The 15,344-nt window shown below is 38.6% G+C and overlaps 1 protein-coding gene across 1 annotated transcript in view; it reads right to left on the minus strand.

Moving 5' to 3' along the window:
* The window catches only part of GPC6 (glypican 6), a 535,318-nt gene that overhangs the window by 336,467 nt on the left and 183,507 nt on the right, over positions 1-15,344 (minus strand). The window contains exon 3 of the mRNA XM_052785623.1: positions 14,364-14,755. Within this exon, the coding sequence (XP_052641583.1) occupies positions 14,364-14,755 (392 nt within the window). The remainder of the gene's footprint in view (positions 1-14,363; positions 14,756-15,344) is intronic.

Genomic DNA, 15,344 nt, shown 5'->3' on the forward strand with positions numbered 1-15,344 from the left:
ACTTTCCCCCCCTCTTATTGCGCTCTGACCACCATTTCATTTGAGGCAACTGCTCAAAAATCCTCACCTTTACCTCATGCCAAAAAATCAGGAAATACCTTTGACAGCAATCAGAACAAAATTAGTTGCATTGGGATATAGATTCTTATCTTGGGAAAAGAGTAAGTCGATAATATTAATGCTGACAAAAATTTAAACAGGCAGACTGAAATTTCTATAATCAGGCATTTCTTGTCTCAGAAGGTATTAACTAACCGCTGTTTCTTATCTATTACATTTGTAGTTGTGTTGTAATGTCACTAATTTAAAAGTTGTTTTCCCTAATGATTGCTAAGAAAATCAAATTGCAATTCTGTTATAAGTATGCATAGCAGCTGAACTCTATAAACCATAGAAATGTTCCTCTCCTCTTTTGTCATGTCACCTATTCTTTAATTTACAAGGTCCCCTTATTCTATTAAGCTATTAATTTGTGCAAAGGAAGATAGTCTAATTCACCTCTCATAACACAATGAGTTCTCCCACTACTTAGTTGCCAACATGGCACTCCACGAATCTGTATGTGTGTGCGTGCACGCGCACACATGCATGAGTATGAAGACAGGACAAAAGAAAAAAGTGTTGAAATGGGTCATCACTTGATTAAGCAGTAAGCTCATTCGCTTTATGGAAATCTAATCTTTCCTTGACAGGTACTTACTTCTCCTACTAAGGAGCAATACGCAGTCACCAGGAAAAGTTTTGATAATGAAAAAAGAAAATAATTCAATACATTTAGTTAACACATTTCTTTCTTCCACCAAGTGACAGTGTTCTATGTCATATCTTATCCAGCAGTAAGAATACCTTAGTGCTTTACACACCCTACTGCGTAGGTCCTACCTCACTACATCAGCACTATTAATGCAATATATCTGTCAAGGCTTATTAAAATTCTTTTTGATGTGTATCTTGGCTCATAAACCTCCACACTGTATTGATATTGCCTAAGGGAACGTCCTTGTAGCACTGAATCTCTGCAGATGGGATGATAAAAGAGAAATGTTCAAAACTTTAAAAAGTTCAGTCTCTAGCAGAGCTTTCTCTTCCAACACCTCTTTTGAATAGTGTTTTGGGTTGTCACTCTATAGCTATTGTTCAAAAAATGGCTTACAGAACATTTTAACTCACAGAGAAAAAACTTTCTTACAGATAAATAATTGATGGATAAAAAGCAGTTGATGGATCTCAATCCATTTTCATAGATATACCCTTTTCAGTGCTTTGTATACATGCTGTGCCTGTACCAATCCTTAGGTAGCAAACAAACCCCGGCAGCCAGTTCACTCACTAAAGTGAGAAAGAATTTACCAAGTCAGTTGGAGAAGTGAATTTTGTTCTTCTTCATGTATGTAATCTCTTCTGCTTTTCTATTTGTAATTAATTGCCACAGGGCACAGGAATAGCCTTCAGGGACTGTGAACACTGTGCTCCCCAGTTTGGAACATGTCTCTGGTGGCAGGTGATGCTATATGCTTCAGAAACGTATTAAACTTTTACAGTGTGTTTAAACTAAATCACATGGGTGAAATTCACTGATGATGATTTTATGTGAATTTAACTACATATACTGATAGTCTATAAACATTTTACCTATGTTAACTCATAGTGCTGTTCTTATACCTTTAAATGGTCATTTCTTGACTGAAAATATGTTATTCCATCCAAATTTCCTCAGCAATAAGTTTTCATCAGTAAGTTCTTCAGTCTCCCTGTAAAGGCCTTTCCCTTAACAAACTTTGTTTTCTACCTGATTTTATACAGATCGAACAATCAGACCCTAATCAAGTTCACATTGAAGTCAATGGCTAAGGTACTTTTTACTGATTCAGGAGGGAAAGTAGGAGGAGGAAGAGGGAGGCACAGACTGAATCTTAAAATAGAGAATTAACGTTTACATATAAAAATATGCACTGTACTGATGTATGTACATTCACAGTGCTAAAGTACTAGGCTAAGTCTGGAAGATATTTCTCTCAGAAGCAGTTTTGGGGAATCAGACTGAAAATAAGATATGGCCATAGGATGCTTTCTTTGGGGTCAGGGTAAAAATAAGAGAGTCAAGCCATTTTGGGTTTAACGTTTACCTCTCATAGAATCACAGAATCATTTAGGTTGGAAAAGACCTTTAAGATCATCGAGTCCAACTGTAAACCTAATGCTGCCAAGTCCACCACTAAACCATGTCCCTAAGTGCCATCTTAGTGTACTTTGAATAGGGAAACACAGTAAGAGCAAAATAGTCTCCAAAAAATCTGTATATTAGAACTTTTTGAGTAAAAAGCTACATTTTAACCAAAGAGAAAAAAAGCATTCACAGAAGGATCTTCCCCCGTTTCCTTAACCACTTTTCAAACAAAGCAGCTTCTATATCCACAAACTTTTTTCTTTTTATTCAATTTTTCTTCCCCTGTCTTGCATTTCTAATTCAGCTGGAAAATGATGCACGTAATCTGAAAATTTTTGTCAGTCACAAAGCCAACACCCTTCCCTCCTTCTCCTGCTCCCCGCCTGCTGTTTATTTTTAATAAACTTTATTGCATAATTTATTGTTTCACATTTTTGACACTTTTTTTTTTATATTCCTGTAACTATATATAGAAGACCGTAAAATAAAATGGAAGAAAAAGTAAACGTATAGTAGTAGTGATTGGGAGTCAGCTTCCTCTGTTAGCTTTGGAGACTCCAGAGCATAAATTACCCTGCAAACATTCTTCACCCAAAGTTTTAACTCTGATTTAAGTGAAAACCTGAATTGCATTCATTTCCAGTTGGTACATTCTGTCTTACTTTTAAATGCTGAATGCTACCTACGATGAATTATGTAACAATAAAAAAGTTGTACTGAATTAAGAGTTTTCTTTCACCTTATAGTCAGGAAACATCCTGAGGGCTCCCAAAAGAACTTCAGTTTTTGAGGATCAGTGTGGAAGTTTCTGACAGCAGTTTGTCCTCTGGTTTGGTTTCTATGTGTTTTTCTTGAAAAGCAGATGTGCATTGTTCTTTACAAACAGATGTGTGATGATGAAAGATACACAGGTGCTTATGTTTCCTACAGAACTACATCTTACATGTGATGGATAGGTTGCCAGGATGGATAGGTTGCCAGGAGCTTCCTGAACATCTTTTGCTTCTGTCTTCCTATACTCTATGTGGTAGCAGGTTACTTGCCTTAAGATCTCCAGGACTAAAGGCCACAGTGTGCCTTGAGCTGCCTCTGTGCTGGATTTCAAACTACCTGTTAAAGCAGGCACCCCTTATCCAAAGAAAACGTCAGCGTAAATTCAGAACTAACACTCAGATTGGAAGAAAACTGATATTTTTTTTCGTTCAGGCTATCTGTTGCACAGTAGTGTACAAAATTAAATTGTTTCAAATAAACAATTAACTGACTGGCACTCTGATATTAATATAATCAGGTGAAGCCAACAACAAACTAATAGATTTAGCCTGAAGAAATTAGGCGCACAAATGCCTCTAACAGTTCCCTCTTCCACTGGGAAATAGGCAAGTATAAAAGGCGTTGTGGCCAGATCTGAAAAGAACATAGCAATCTGATAGGGAAAATTGCAAATATGGCAAAAGGCTACCAGTTTTGGGTGTGGAATTCACAAGGAGGACTTTGTCATCTAATATAAGTTTGGTTTCCCGCATAGTGAGAGGGGAGAGTTAGGCACTGATGGCCACATCTCTATGGGTGAGAATTAAGTCAGACCTGCTCCAACCTAATTCCCTGTTCCACCAACCCTGAAGAACATAGAGCTAAAAGAAGATGGTGCCCGAGCTGAGAAGCTTTTCCTTATATGTCTCCATGGCCCATAGGCCTGAGCTGGTTTGAGGTCAGACAGCTTAGATGCCACAGACCAAAGCTGGTCAATTATTTCATTCCCCAGACAGAGAAGACCAAGCGCTTAGATCTATATGCATTCACTTGTTTTGGGTTATGTCTGAAAAAAAGGGTTCCTAACAGCCACCACAGTGTGCCATAACACCACAGTGAGTGGCGGTACTGTTGAGCCAGCAAAATGCTGAAGAGAGCAATGCAGCTTGTAATTTCTCTGTCTTGTACGTAAACACTGAAGGCTACTTTTGTGAAATTCAGATCCATATCTTTGGTGGCTTAGGCTTCCCTCTACCAACGGGATGCATAAAACCTCCTTTTGAAACAGAACAATTACATCAGTGTCTTCTGTTGTGGAGGGAACAGCTGATGCTCTGGCATAACAACTCAGCATGCAGAGCACTTACTCAGGAAATACGAATTAAGTGTACTAGCCCTGCTTAGCTTTGTCAGCTTACCAGATATTGCCTTATAGACACTTGCTTCTGGATCCGTGGATTATGCCAACATATGGACGTGAATGAAAGAATCATGGGATGAAAAGTACAAAAGGCAAGCATAGATGCAATTCTGTTGCTTGGCGATACTGAAAAGCACATAAGCGGGGGTGAAGCGGGGAGTCTGTACATGCTTCCTGAATAAATCCAGTAGTTTCTCCAGTGGTGCATTCATGCAAAATTGATAAACCTTCTGAAATCAAAGACCAGAAGTCAAATTTGCACAGTACCAGGACAGACCTGAACATCAAAACATCTCTGGCAGTTTTAAAAGCAAAACCATTTTCAAGAATGGGGAAGTTGTTCGCAGGCTAAAACTGCGCTGAGGTGTTGGAGAAATGCAAAACCTTGTACACCAGCTGCCAAAGGATGGCAAACCGTTATGAAGGACAAGCAGGCATTTCTTGTATTAAAATCCTCTCTCTATACGCTTAGTTTCTGCTCTTGGTCATGTAATGGTGACAGATGTGTATAGCTGAGGTCAACTAAATCCTCCTAATCTTATTCAAAGCTCTACTTTTCCACTGTTTTGTCTGGTACATTTAGTTTTTACTCAAGAAATGAATTCTTCCTACGGGCTTTTAAAAAAAAAAAAAAAAAAAAAGGAGGATGAAAGGACAAGAAGAAGAAAAAAGAGCAATGATAGCCTTAGACATGTGGACTGAACAGAAGTGACATTTTCTCTTCAGAAAAGATTATGGAGAAATCTCGGCAAGCTTGTGGTATAAAAAACTCCCATAAGAAGCAGACACTGGAGGATGTGGATAAGTTTAAAATTTTACAGATGACCAGAACTGTTAGTTTCCTGACAATGAAATGTTTCATTTTGTACTCCTATGCTCATACCATCTTTCATCTGAGATATATTTTGAGATGCAAGACTTAAGCAGGCAATGAAGCCAACTGTCATTGACCTCCGAATAACTAAGAATTGGACTTAGATCCACATTGTTGATTTCAGACTTCATTATTTTAAAGTCTCAAAGAAATCTGACTTTTTCAATGTGTTGCTGATGACTGTTGACTATAACACTTAAGTAGATATGTATTTAACTTCCAGTTAGTATTCCTGACGAGTTTTAGGTAAATCAGATATTTCCTTGACTAATGCTCTCTGTAGAAACCTGAAGGCAGAAGAACCTATTAGTTTTTGTGCTTCTGGCTCACATAAGAAATAAAATGAATTGCTTTTATCAAATCGTGATTGGAAAACAGTGCTTCCATAGGCTGTCTTCTACACAGTATGAAGACAATCTGTAAAAAGAGTCATTCTAAAAAGTCAGCATGTTGTAAGATGATATAGATCTCCTTGCATTGCTTAACCTTCAGATTTTTTAATCTCCTTCCTATTTCCATTTGATTCTTCTGAATTTTCTTTTACCCTCCTGTGCTAAAACAGCAAAAACGTAAAACCTGCTGTAAGATTAATTACAGAGAAGGTCTAAATCTAGCAGGGTCAGCAAGCTCCTAGGTGAGCTTTGCTTCTTCATTATTTTTATCATGACTTGGCTGTGTATCATGACATGCATTAGGATACATCCTTTGTTCTAGGAATTCCTCTGAAAAAGTTCTACATTTTCTCTTTACATAGCTTCTGCAGGTGCCATATCAACATCTTTTATAGGTGGGAAATAAAACTGGTATGAAAACTTGGAAGGATTGTGTGTAAAACGTGCTTTTCAGCAATCCTAAAGAAAACCTTGATTTGAATAATTATTTTTCTAATGTGTCATGACAGTGTTTAATGACATTGTTAAACTAAAATGCTTTCATTTTGGTTCTTAATATATAGGTAGAAGTTTCAGGTAAAGCTGAACTAAAGGGTATTTTCTGTGCCATAGGCATTTAAAAAAAAGCACAAACTGAGCAAAAGCACTGTAATCAGAAGATCTTTGCTTATGAATGACACAAAGAATCCAGGAAGACAGAACTATTGCAAATTTTGAGATGCGAAGTGCTACATAGTAGAAATAAACCAGGTTGGAAGACCTACTTAGGGGATACTGAGCAAGACTGAATGTCTTACTGAGCAGTATGACTCAGTTAAACTCGGGTTATTAAGGTCAATACAAAGCTAGCTGAATGAAATTTAAGGACCTAAGAAATGGAGAGGCCAGGCTGGATTATAACTGACAATTTTAATAGATAGGACATGGACCACAGCTTTTGCAGACCTCCTACCTCCGTTTTCCTTTTGTTGGAGTCGCTGTTTCATTTTAGGCCTTTTCTCCTGAGCTGCTCTTCTGGGACATCTGATGTTCCAGTGCACACAAAGTGGAAAATAGAGCAGTGCACCTGCAGTAAGTCTGGGATATCTGGAAGGCATCTGGTTTATTTTCCCATGAAATGTCTGCAAATTAACTAGACTGGTTTATGTCCCTTTTCTTTCCAAGAAAGGAGGAAAGATTTCCTGCATAGCTGGAGAACCTCAGTTCAAAGGATGCTTCTCACAAAGTGCAGCAGTGTAGATACCATTCACTCTTGCTTCTATGCCACAGACATCTCTGAGCCCTGAAACTCCCCTTGCTGGATAATTCCTGGACTCCCCACCTGAGGAACACCACGGGACAGGAAGAAGAAAAAAGAATGCGGCCCATTCACAGCATGGTATGATCCAGTTCTTGGAAATATATATTAAGTCAATTAAAACTCAAAGAATGAATGACTGAAAAAACCCTTAAAACAACAGATACAGAAGCAATCATAAAAGCTATGCTTGCTCAGCTGGGCTGTTCCTAAACTAGCAATTTGAACTAAGGATTAAAGTTTAGTGAAACCATAGTCCTTTTTAGATCTCCTTTCCCTCTGTGACTTTAACAAGCCAAATCTCTCCAGCCAATGAAGTTAAAATATACAGGACACGCAGCTCTTTATCTGTCACACCCTGCAAATCACATTTTCCAGCATTAAAGTACTATTCGTTTTGGCTTTTAATTACCTGACTTATCGGCATGTCATATTTCTCCCCCCGTCCCTGCAATAATTACATTCTGAATCAGTGTGACATTCAATATTGACCTTTATTTATGGCTCTCACAAACTGTCGAATGTTTATTTATAAACCATGAAAAGCAGAGTTTGTAAGAATATTGATTCAGCGTATTAGAAAAGCAGTGGCCTGGCATTCTGTGAGTAGAAGTAATCACAGGCAATTACTGGACACTGCTTTTCACTACTAATTTTGGGTTTAACCTTATAATTGTATTACTGAATTTGTTTCATTTTGTCCATATATCACCAGGTTCCTAGTAAGAAGTCTGATATTAACATAATTTAATAATATTCAGGGGAAGAATGGTTTTAATTGGTTTAAAAAGAGGGAGATACATAGCCTATGCCACGCAATGAGAAAAGTATTGTAACAACCTTTTTTATTTTTCAATAAATGATAATTAATATTTAAATGCATTAATGAAATAAGTTCTTAGTGGCTGGGTCACAAATCTTTGATGTTTATGCCACTAACAAAATCACTGACTGCTCCTAATGATGCCCCTGAGCTAAGCTTCACTTTACTCCTGGTATAAAAACTACTTTCATTGCCAGTAGCATGAATTTGCAAGTGTGAAAGGCAAAGTCAAACTAAGAACAATTCTTCTTGTCCTTATCCCAGTATAAAATGGCAAGAAAGTGGTCAAAATCAGAAAAAGAACAAACCACAAAACAGCCAAACTTAAAGAAAAGCAAAACTAGCAAACAATAACTACAACCTTAGATCTATGTAAATAAAAGTACTCTGCGCTCACTCGCTGTTCCTAGTGAGACAGATTCAGTGCAAAAGCCAATGAAGATGTAACTGTCTGCCTGGGATTAAATTAGAGCTCTGAGAAGCAGTGGGGGAATGACAACTAGCTGATGACTGTGCTTTTGGATAGGACTGACCAGTCATACTTCATCATTTGTTTCTTCCTACTAAACTCATATGTTCTCAGTGTGAATTTAACCAGGTTAAAACATGAAATCAGCACAAGTCAGGCTTGAGAAATTATGCTCATGAAACATTAAAAAAAGCACTGGTTGTTTTTTTTTTTTTCCTCCTGTTTTCTATAACTTTCAGTGAAAAGTATATGGAAAGAAAATGTTCCCAGGAAAAATTTTCTTTGGGTGGAATGCTATCCTGATGGGATAACACTCTGTTAGGGAAACAGTACTGTTTGTACCAACTAGTACAGTGTTTTTGGCAAATTTGCATCCAGTTCGGGATTTAGACTATCTTTTGAAATACCCTTAGTTTCAGTCTTAATCTTTTCTTGGGAACTAGTTCTATTTTCTACATGCTGTGTTTGGTCCAGAACTCTTCCTTATTAATGAAAAAGATTCTCCAGTACCACAAGCTTTATAAATGTTGTAATTCAGTTATGAATATATTTGGAAAAAGTATTTCAGGATTCATAAGCTTCTGGAAAGTCATAAAGACCCTCCCTTTTTTAAATTTTAATTGCTTTATCCTCCCCATTTGTTTTTCTGCTTACATTTTCCACCACTCCGTGACAGTTCAAAGAGAGTATCATCATCCCTGAGAATGTTTTGTTTACAGTCAGAGAGAATAACTTAGCATTATTTTCTTGTACAGTATCCAGAGCTCAGACATAGTAAAAGATGCACAGGAAAAATATGCACATGTCTTCTCTATCACATTATTGGAAATCACAGCTGGCAGAAATATTTTCAGTAGTTCCTTCAGTTTAACATTAAATACTAAATCACAGCTGGTCAGGAAGGTTTGGTGGGTTTCTGTGTTTTTTTTTTTCTCCAGGAAAAAGTTGAGAAAAAGAAAATACATTTAAAAACATTGACATTTGAATATGCCATATTTTTATGGGTGTAAAGGATAGCACATTTGTCTTCCACCAAATGGTAACAAAGCAGAAAAGCCTATTCTACAGGTTTTTAGGATCTGACAAGTTAGCAGAAAAAGAGGTGGTAGAAAATTTTACCAATTATTTCTGAGCCTGTAGCTCAGAAAGTCCATAAACATCTACTAGTTATAGCTTAAGAAAGTATACTAGGTGAGAAGCTCTGCTCCTGTACTGACCTTTAAACTGCTGGGCATTGAGGTAAAAATCAGCTAACAGACCTCTGGTGTGCCCAAAATGGCAGTTCTTATGTTATACATTGAATATTACATACTGAAGCTGCGTCAGGGGAAGTTCAGATTGGACGTTAGGAAGAGGTTCTTCACCGAGAGGGTGGTCGGTCACTGGAACAGGCTCCCCAGGGAAGTGGTCACAGCACCAAGCCTGTCAGAGTTCAAGGAGCATCTGGATGATGCTTTTAGTCACATAGTTTAGTTTTAGGTAGTCCTGCAAGGAGCAGGGAGTTGGACTGAGTGATCCCTATAAGTCCCTTCCAACTTGAGGTACTTTACAATTCTTCTATATTAATGAATAAATAGGTTTCATTTTTCTCACTTTAAGAAATACTGTAATTGCTTTTTGCTCATATGCATACCCAGCTTTACAAACCATATATAGAATTTAGTGAGCTGAAGTCTACTCAAGCCAGTGGAAATATACTTCACTCAGTGGAGATTTAACAAGCCCTTAGCAACATAGACTGACAAATTTTTAATGCATTAGCATGAGAAATAAAAAGATTTTAAAATATCTGAAAATGTAAAAGTGCAATTGAACTTTGAGATTATGAAAATATTGTTCAAGTAAAACTGCACAACTTGAGATAGATGCAATGCAACTATGTCTGCTTACAACTGAAATATATGAGAAAAAATAATTAAAAAAAGACATGTCCTAACCACCCTCCCTCCCCATTTATCTAAATGGGACTTATCTAAATTATAATTGCACTGACATAAGCAAATCACAAAATAATATTGTAAGAGGAAAATGTTTGCGATGTGTTGCCTATTTTGAGTGTGCTTGAGTGCATACTTCATTGGAAAAAGAGGGGAGTATAGCTCCTTTGCAAGGAACACACTGACTGCATCGTTTTCAGTCAGCACCAACATTATACCCTCTCTGAAGAGAAATCTTCAGAAAAGATGTGTCCCTCACATTAGATAGGGAACAAATCCTTCTGAGTGTGTGACCCACCAACTCCTTTAGAGAAATGGGCCAGAAGAGGCTGAGAAAGTAAATTGAAGGCCCAAAGGAGATGTTGTTACCAACTTTCTCATTAATAAATCTCTTTCTCATGGTGTTTAAGGTGTAGGCTTAACGTTTTTCTATGTGAGTGGCCTTTGATAGTAGCAGTTCAGTGAGATAATGGGTCCACAAATAGAAAGCAAAAATCTTTTTAGCTTCTGATGTTGCAGCTAGGAGATCCCCCCCTGTTCCTAGTCAGTGCAGACAACGGACAAAGATTTCTGTAAAAGAACTGCAACAGTTCTTCTTTTAATTTGCTCCTTTTTTCATTTCTCTTGACTTGCCCAGATGTGGCATTCTTATCACAGAATCTCTCAGTATTAGAGTACAATGAAAATGAAATACGTGCTGAATCTGGATGACTTCCAAAACAGTAATAAAAAATATTTACCTGCCTCTTTTTTGGTTGCAAAGTTATGTGCTAACTCTAAAGAATGGTTGCAGTCTTTTAAAATGATGTTTAAAGAAAAGGATTTATCATTTTCTACAGTAGATAGACCAGCATAAAAATCCACAGTTATGATATGATCAAGAAAGCTTGTATCTCAGAGTAATCACAGCCTTTCCACAGGATATTTACTTATCTTGAACATTTGGTGTCACTTGGGGTTCTTCGCATCTGCCTCACCAGGCTGCATATGACACAAAGTCCCTAAAACCAGCAATTGTTTACCATTTGCCGTGGATACAAATATAGCCACTGAGATTTTAATACCAAAGTCAGTCTTGCAATCAAAGCATATTCTACATTTAAGTAAAAATGTTAATTTCATTAATATTTTAATAGGATCACAGGATAATGATCCTAAACAAGCATGGCCAGCAGGTCGAGGGAGGTGATTCTGCCCCTCTGCTCTGCTCTGGTGAGTCCCCACCTGCAGTACTGCATCCAGCTCTGGGGTCCTCAGCACAGGAGAGACATGGACCTGTTGGAGTGGGTCCAGAGGAGGGCCATGAAAATGATCAGAGGGATGGAATACCTCGCCTATGAAGACAGGCTGAGACAGTTGGGGTTGTTCAGCCTGGAGAAGAGAAGGCTCCAGGGAGACTTAACTGCAGCATTTCAGTACTGAAAGGGGGCTTATAAGAAAGATGGGGACAGACTTTTTAGTAGGGCCTGTTGTGATAGGACAAGGGGTGATGGTTTTAAATTAGAAGAGCGTAGATTTAGACTAGATAATAAGGAAGAAATTCTTTACAATGAGGGTGGTGAAACACTGGAACAGGTTGCCTGGAGAGGTGGTAGATGCCCCATCCCTGGAAACATTCAAGGCCAGGTTGGACAGGGCTCTGAGCAACCTGATCTAGTTGAAGATATCCCTGCTCACTGCAGGGGGGTTGGACTAGATGACCTTTAAGGGTGCCTTCCAACCCAAACCATTCTATGATTCCATGATAATTCGAGTTGGAAAGGCACTCAGGAGATCTCCAGTCCAGCCTGCTTCTCAAAGCAGAGTCAGCTCTGAACTCAGACCAGCATGACCTGGTCATCTCAAAGGGCTTCGTACAATCCGGACCTCCATAGATGGAGCCTGTGCAGGGTCTCTGGGCAACTGATCCACTGCTTGATCACCCTCATGGTGAAGCTTCTCCTTATATCCAGTCTGAACTGGCCTTTGTTTCAACTCATGCCCATCATATCCCACCATGCCCCGCTGTGAAGAGCTTTGCTGCATCTCCTTGATAACCTCCCTACAGGCACAGGAGCTCCTGCTAGGTGCCCCTGAAGTCGCATCTTCTCCTAGCTGAACAAGCCCCAGTCCCACAGCCTCTCCTCACAGGGCAAGTAATCCAGTCCTGATCATGCTGGTGGCCTCCACTGAACTCACTTCAGTTTGTCAATGTCTTTCTTGTATGGGAAGGGCCCAAAACTGAACACAGTATTCTAGATGTAGTGTAATAGAGCATCACTATTTATGTATATATAAAGCAAAGAATCTACACTGTATCTTGCACCAACCACCAAGCACTTTTAAAGATTTTTTTTAAGTGTTTCTTTCATATTAAAAGAACAAAACAGAAGCATTATTGAGCTATTGTTATCATCTTCAAGTGACACTAGAAAAAGGCTCACTATGATTACAGAGCTAGTAGTTCTCATTATAGGATCATAGGACCATTTAGCGATCCTGTGATAAACCCTGTTTTGAAAGGGCTTATGTGCCCAAAACCCAGCAGGCAAGATAAAAACATTTCCTGGGTACGTGAGAGGGGAGACACCCGCACGTTCTGTACAGTCACGTACATACACAGGGAATGTGACATCTCAGCAGACAATTCTTACCTTAATCTGTTTGGGATTCACAAATTGCACATCTATTACATGAATTACATAGCTTACTCCCTACAGCCTGATTCAGTCAACGCAGCAAGACCTAATGCCTACTGACAACAGTGACATCAGATCTCAGCACTTTCACTTAAAACCTGACCCACAGGGACATCACTGCTCTTCAGAGGAAATCTGGGGCTGCAGATATATGCTTTCTACACGTTTGGAGGCTAAACAGCCATATCTGCCCCCAGCCAGACTAGGCGGGCTGGGATTTCATGCCAATACCCTGCCACTGTTCAGAAAGGACTGCAAGAATTGACAGTGCCAGAAAAAAAGGGAAAGCAACCCTGTAGCCCAGGAAGGCACTTGGAGGAAGAGACCTTAGTTCTAGCTGAGTAACCAGGATCATGTATTTCATTCACTGACTTTTAAGTGCAAAATGACCCTTTCCTCCCATGCAGTCTCCTAGGCATAAAATCAGGCTCTCACTTGATGACTACCTCTCTGGCTTCATGGCTTCTGAATGTGTAATTACAAAGTACCACATCATACAGTATAAAAAAAGTTTAGAAGCCTCATCTTGTTGAGCGCTTGAATTGCAGTCTACTGTACAATATATCAGCTCTACCTCACCTTCTGGCTGTGATTTGAATGAAGCAAGTGAGCCAGTCCGTTTGAGGAAAAGGAGTGGCTTAGGCTTGTAAATGCAGGAAAGTATTGCATGGGGCAAGCATCAAAATCATGCTTGTACTTATTGTTCAGAAGTGAGTATTTGGGCATTTCAAGTGGATCTCACTAGAGCATTTCAGAATTCAGAATATAGTTAAGGTCCAAACACACTACAAGGACTGTGAAATAGCCAGATTGCAGAATAAGTATCTAGCCGGAACAGCAATTCAGAAGAATATATCCAAGTTTGAAATGCTGTATAAGAGAAAGTCATTCAGGCACATTTCTGGTACCCAGATGGGTTATTTTTGTGTGTTTTTTTTTCTTACATAGCTTTAATTATGTTAAGCCCTCAAGGATTATAATCGTCATAAATATTTGCATAGATAAATAATTAAAACTAAAATAAATGTGAGTCAAACCGTCCTTTGGGAAAGCTCAAGCTCCAGAGGTGTCACTATTCGTCTATTTTCTCATCAAAAACATGACTAGACATCTCTAACAAAATCCATCACCCAGTTGCATGATGAATGAATGCTGTGAGGGCTGTACTGCCCTAATGAACAGCAGCATAAATTTGCTTGAAACATTTAAATTCTGATCATAATCATCATCTTTTATATACGTAGCCAGTTTTGAATTGCTAATGACAATCACTACCATGCTATAACATTGATATATATTGGTATTTCATTGTGTCCTAAGCACAGAGAAATGCTTTCCAGTCAGTATTGCCTTAATATCTCCAGAAGGAATTAAAACCAACTGTTGCCCCTATTTATAAACTTAGGATGGGTATATCAGTAGACGTAAAAAACAACCAACCAACCAACCCACCCACCCCTCCCCCTTTAAAAAAAAAGTGCACAATCACATTTCAATTGTCTAGCAAGTTTGAAAAAAAATCCAAGCTTAAACAACCCCTGATTTTAGATTACCTTGGATACTCTGTTTGCAACCTCTCTGCCTACTGTCAGCCCCTGAACAAAGGTCCGTGCAGCAATGAATGCTCTAGTCACTTGAACCTTCAGCTTCCTGGGTACATCTCCAAACGGCTTCAGCTGGTCTGTGTACTTGCTTACACACTCCAGGTAGTCCTCAGTGAAATGGTACTGGGGGTTTATGAGCTGGAACATCCGCTCCAGCAGCCGAGCCCAGAAATCATTCAGCATTTCCTCCAAGTTCACATTGCCTCCTGTGTAATACCTCTTCAGCTCTGTGAAGAGGTCCTGGAACACCTCCGAGTTCTGCATGTACAGCATGCCGTACGTCCGGACAAACATGTCGTTTAAGGATCTTTCTGCATTCTCCAGAAGTTCTCGGAAAAATTCTGCAGGGAAAACAAGAAGGTGTTAACGGATATATTAGTAAGGTACAAAGGGTTTTCTGATTGCATTCCTATGTTACCATTACTAAAGTTTTTCTTATTATGTTCTTACCATGGCATTTTACTAGTGAAAGTAATCTATTTGGATAGGAAATTGCTTTATTTAGAAGTAAAGAAAAATAGAGTATAACCTGAATTCCCCAACAACGTAGAAGGATGTAGAACCTATAATGCTGAACATGAAAGACCCATTTAAAAGAGCTTCAGTGAGGTAGTTCCACTTCTTCTTCACATACTATCTGAACACAGCAATCCCCGTCCCTTGCAATATCCTTCATAGCCAGTATAGTAAATCTTCTAAGTTAAAAGTAAAGTCATTAATATGATGATTTAACTGAAAATTTAATGATTTTAGAGTAGCTAGATAACGATAAGTTCCACTTTGCTGAAGTTTTTACAATGTAGAAGAACAACAAGGAAATAAATCTGAAAACTTATTTGCAAATATTCTTGAAGAGAACTTGAAGGAGACCTGAGTGGAAATGAGCAGAATCCCTCTTAAAAGTATTATGTGTCTAGGTAATACTAAGAA

The sequence above is a fragment of the Harpia harpyja genome, chromosome 4, assembly GCF_026419915.1.
Source record: "Harpia harpyja isolate bHarHar1 chromosome 4, bHarHar1 primary haplotype, whole genome shotgun sequence".
Lineage (NCBI taxonomy): Eukaryota > Metazoa > Chordata > Aves > Accipitriformes > Accipitridae > Harpia > Harpia harpyja.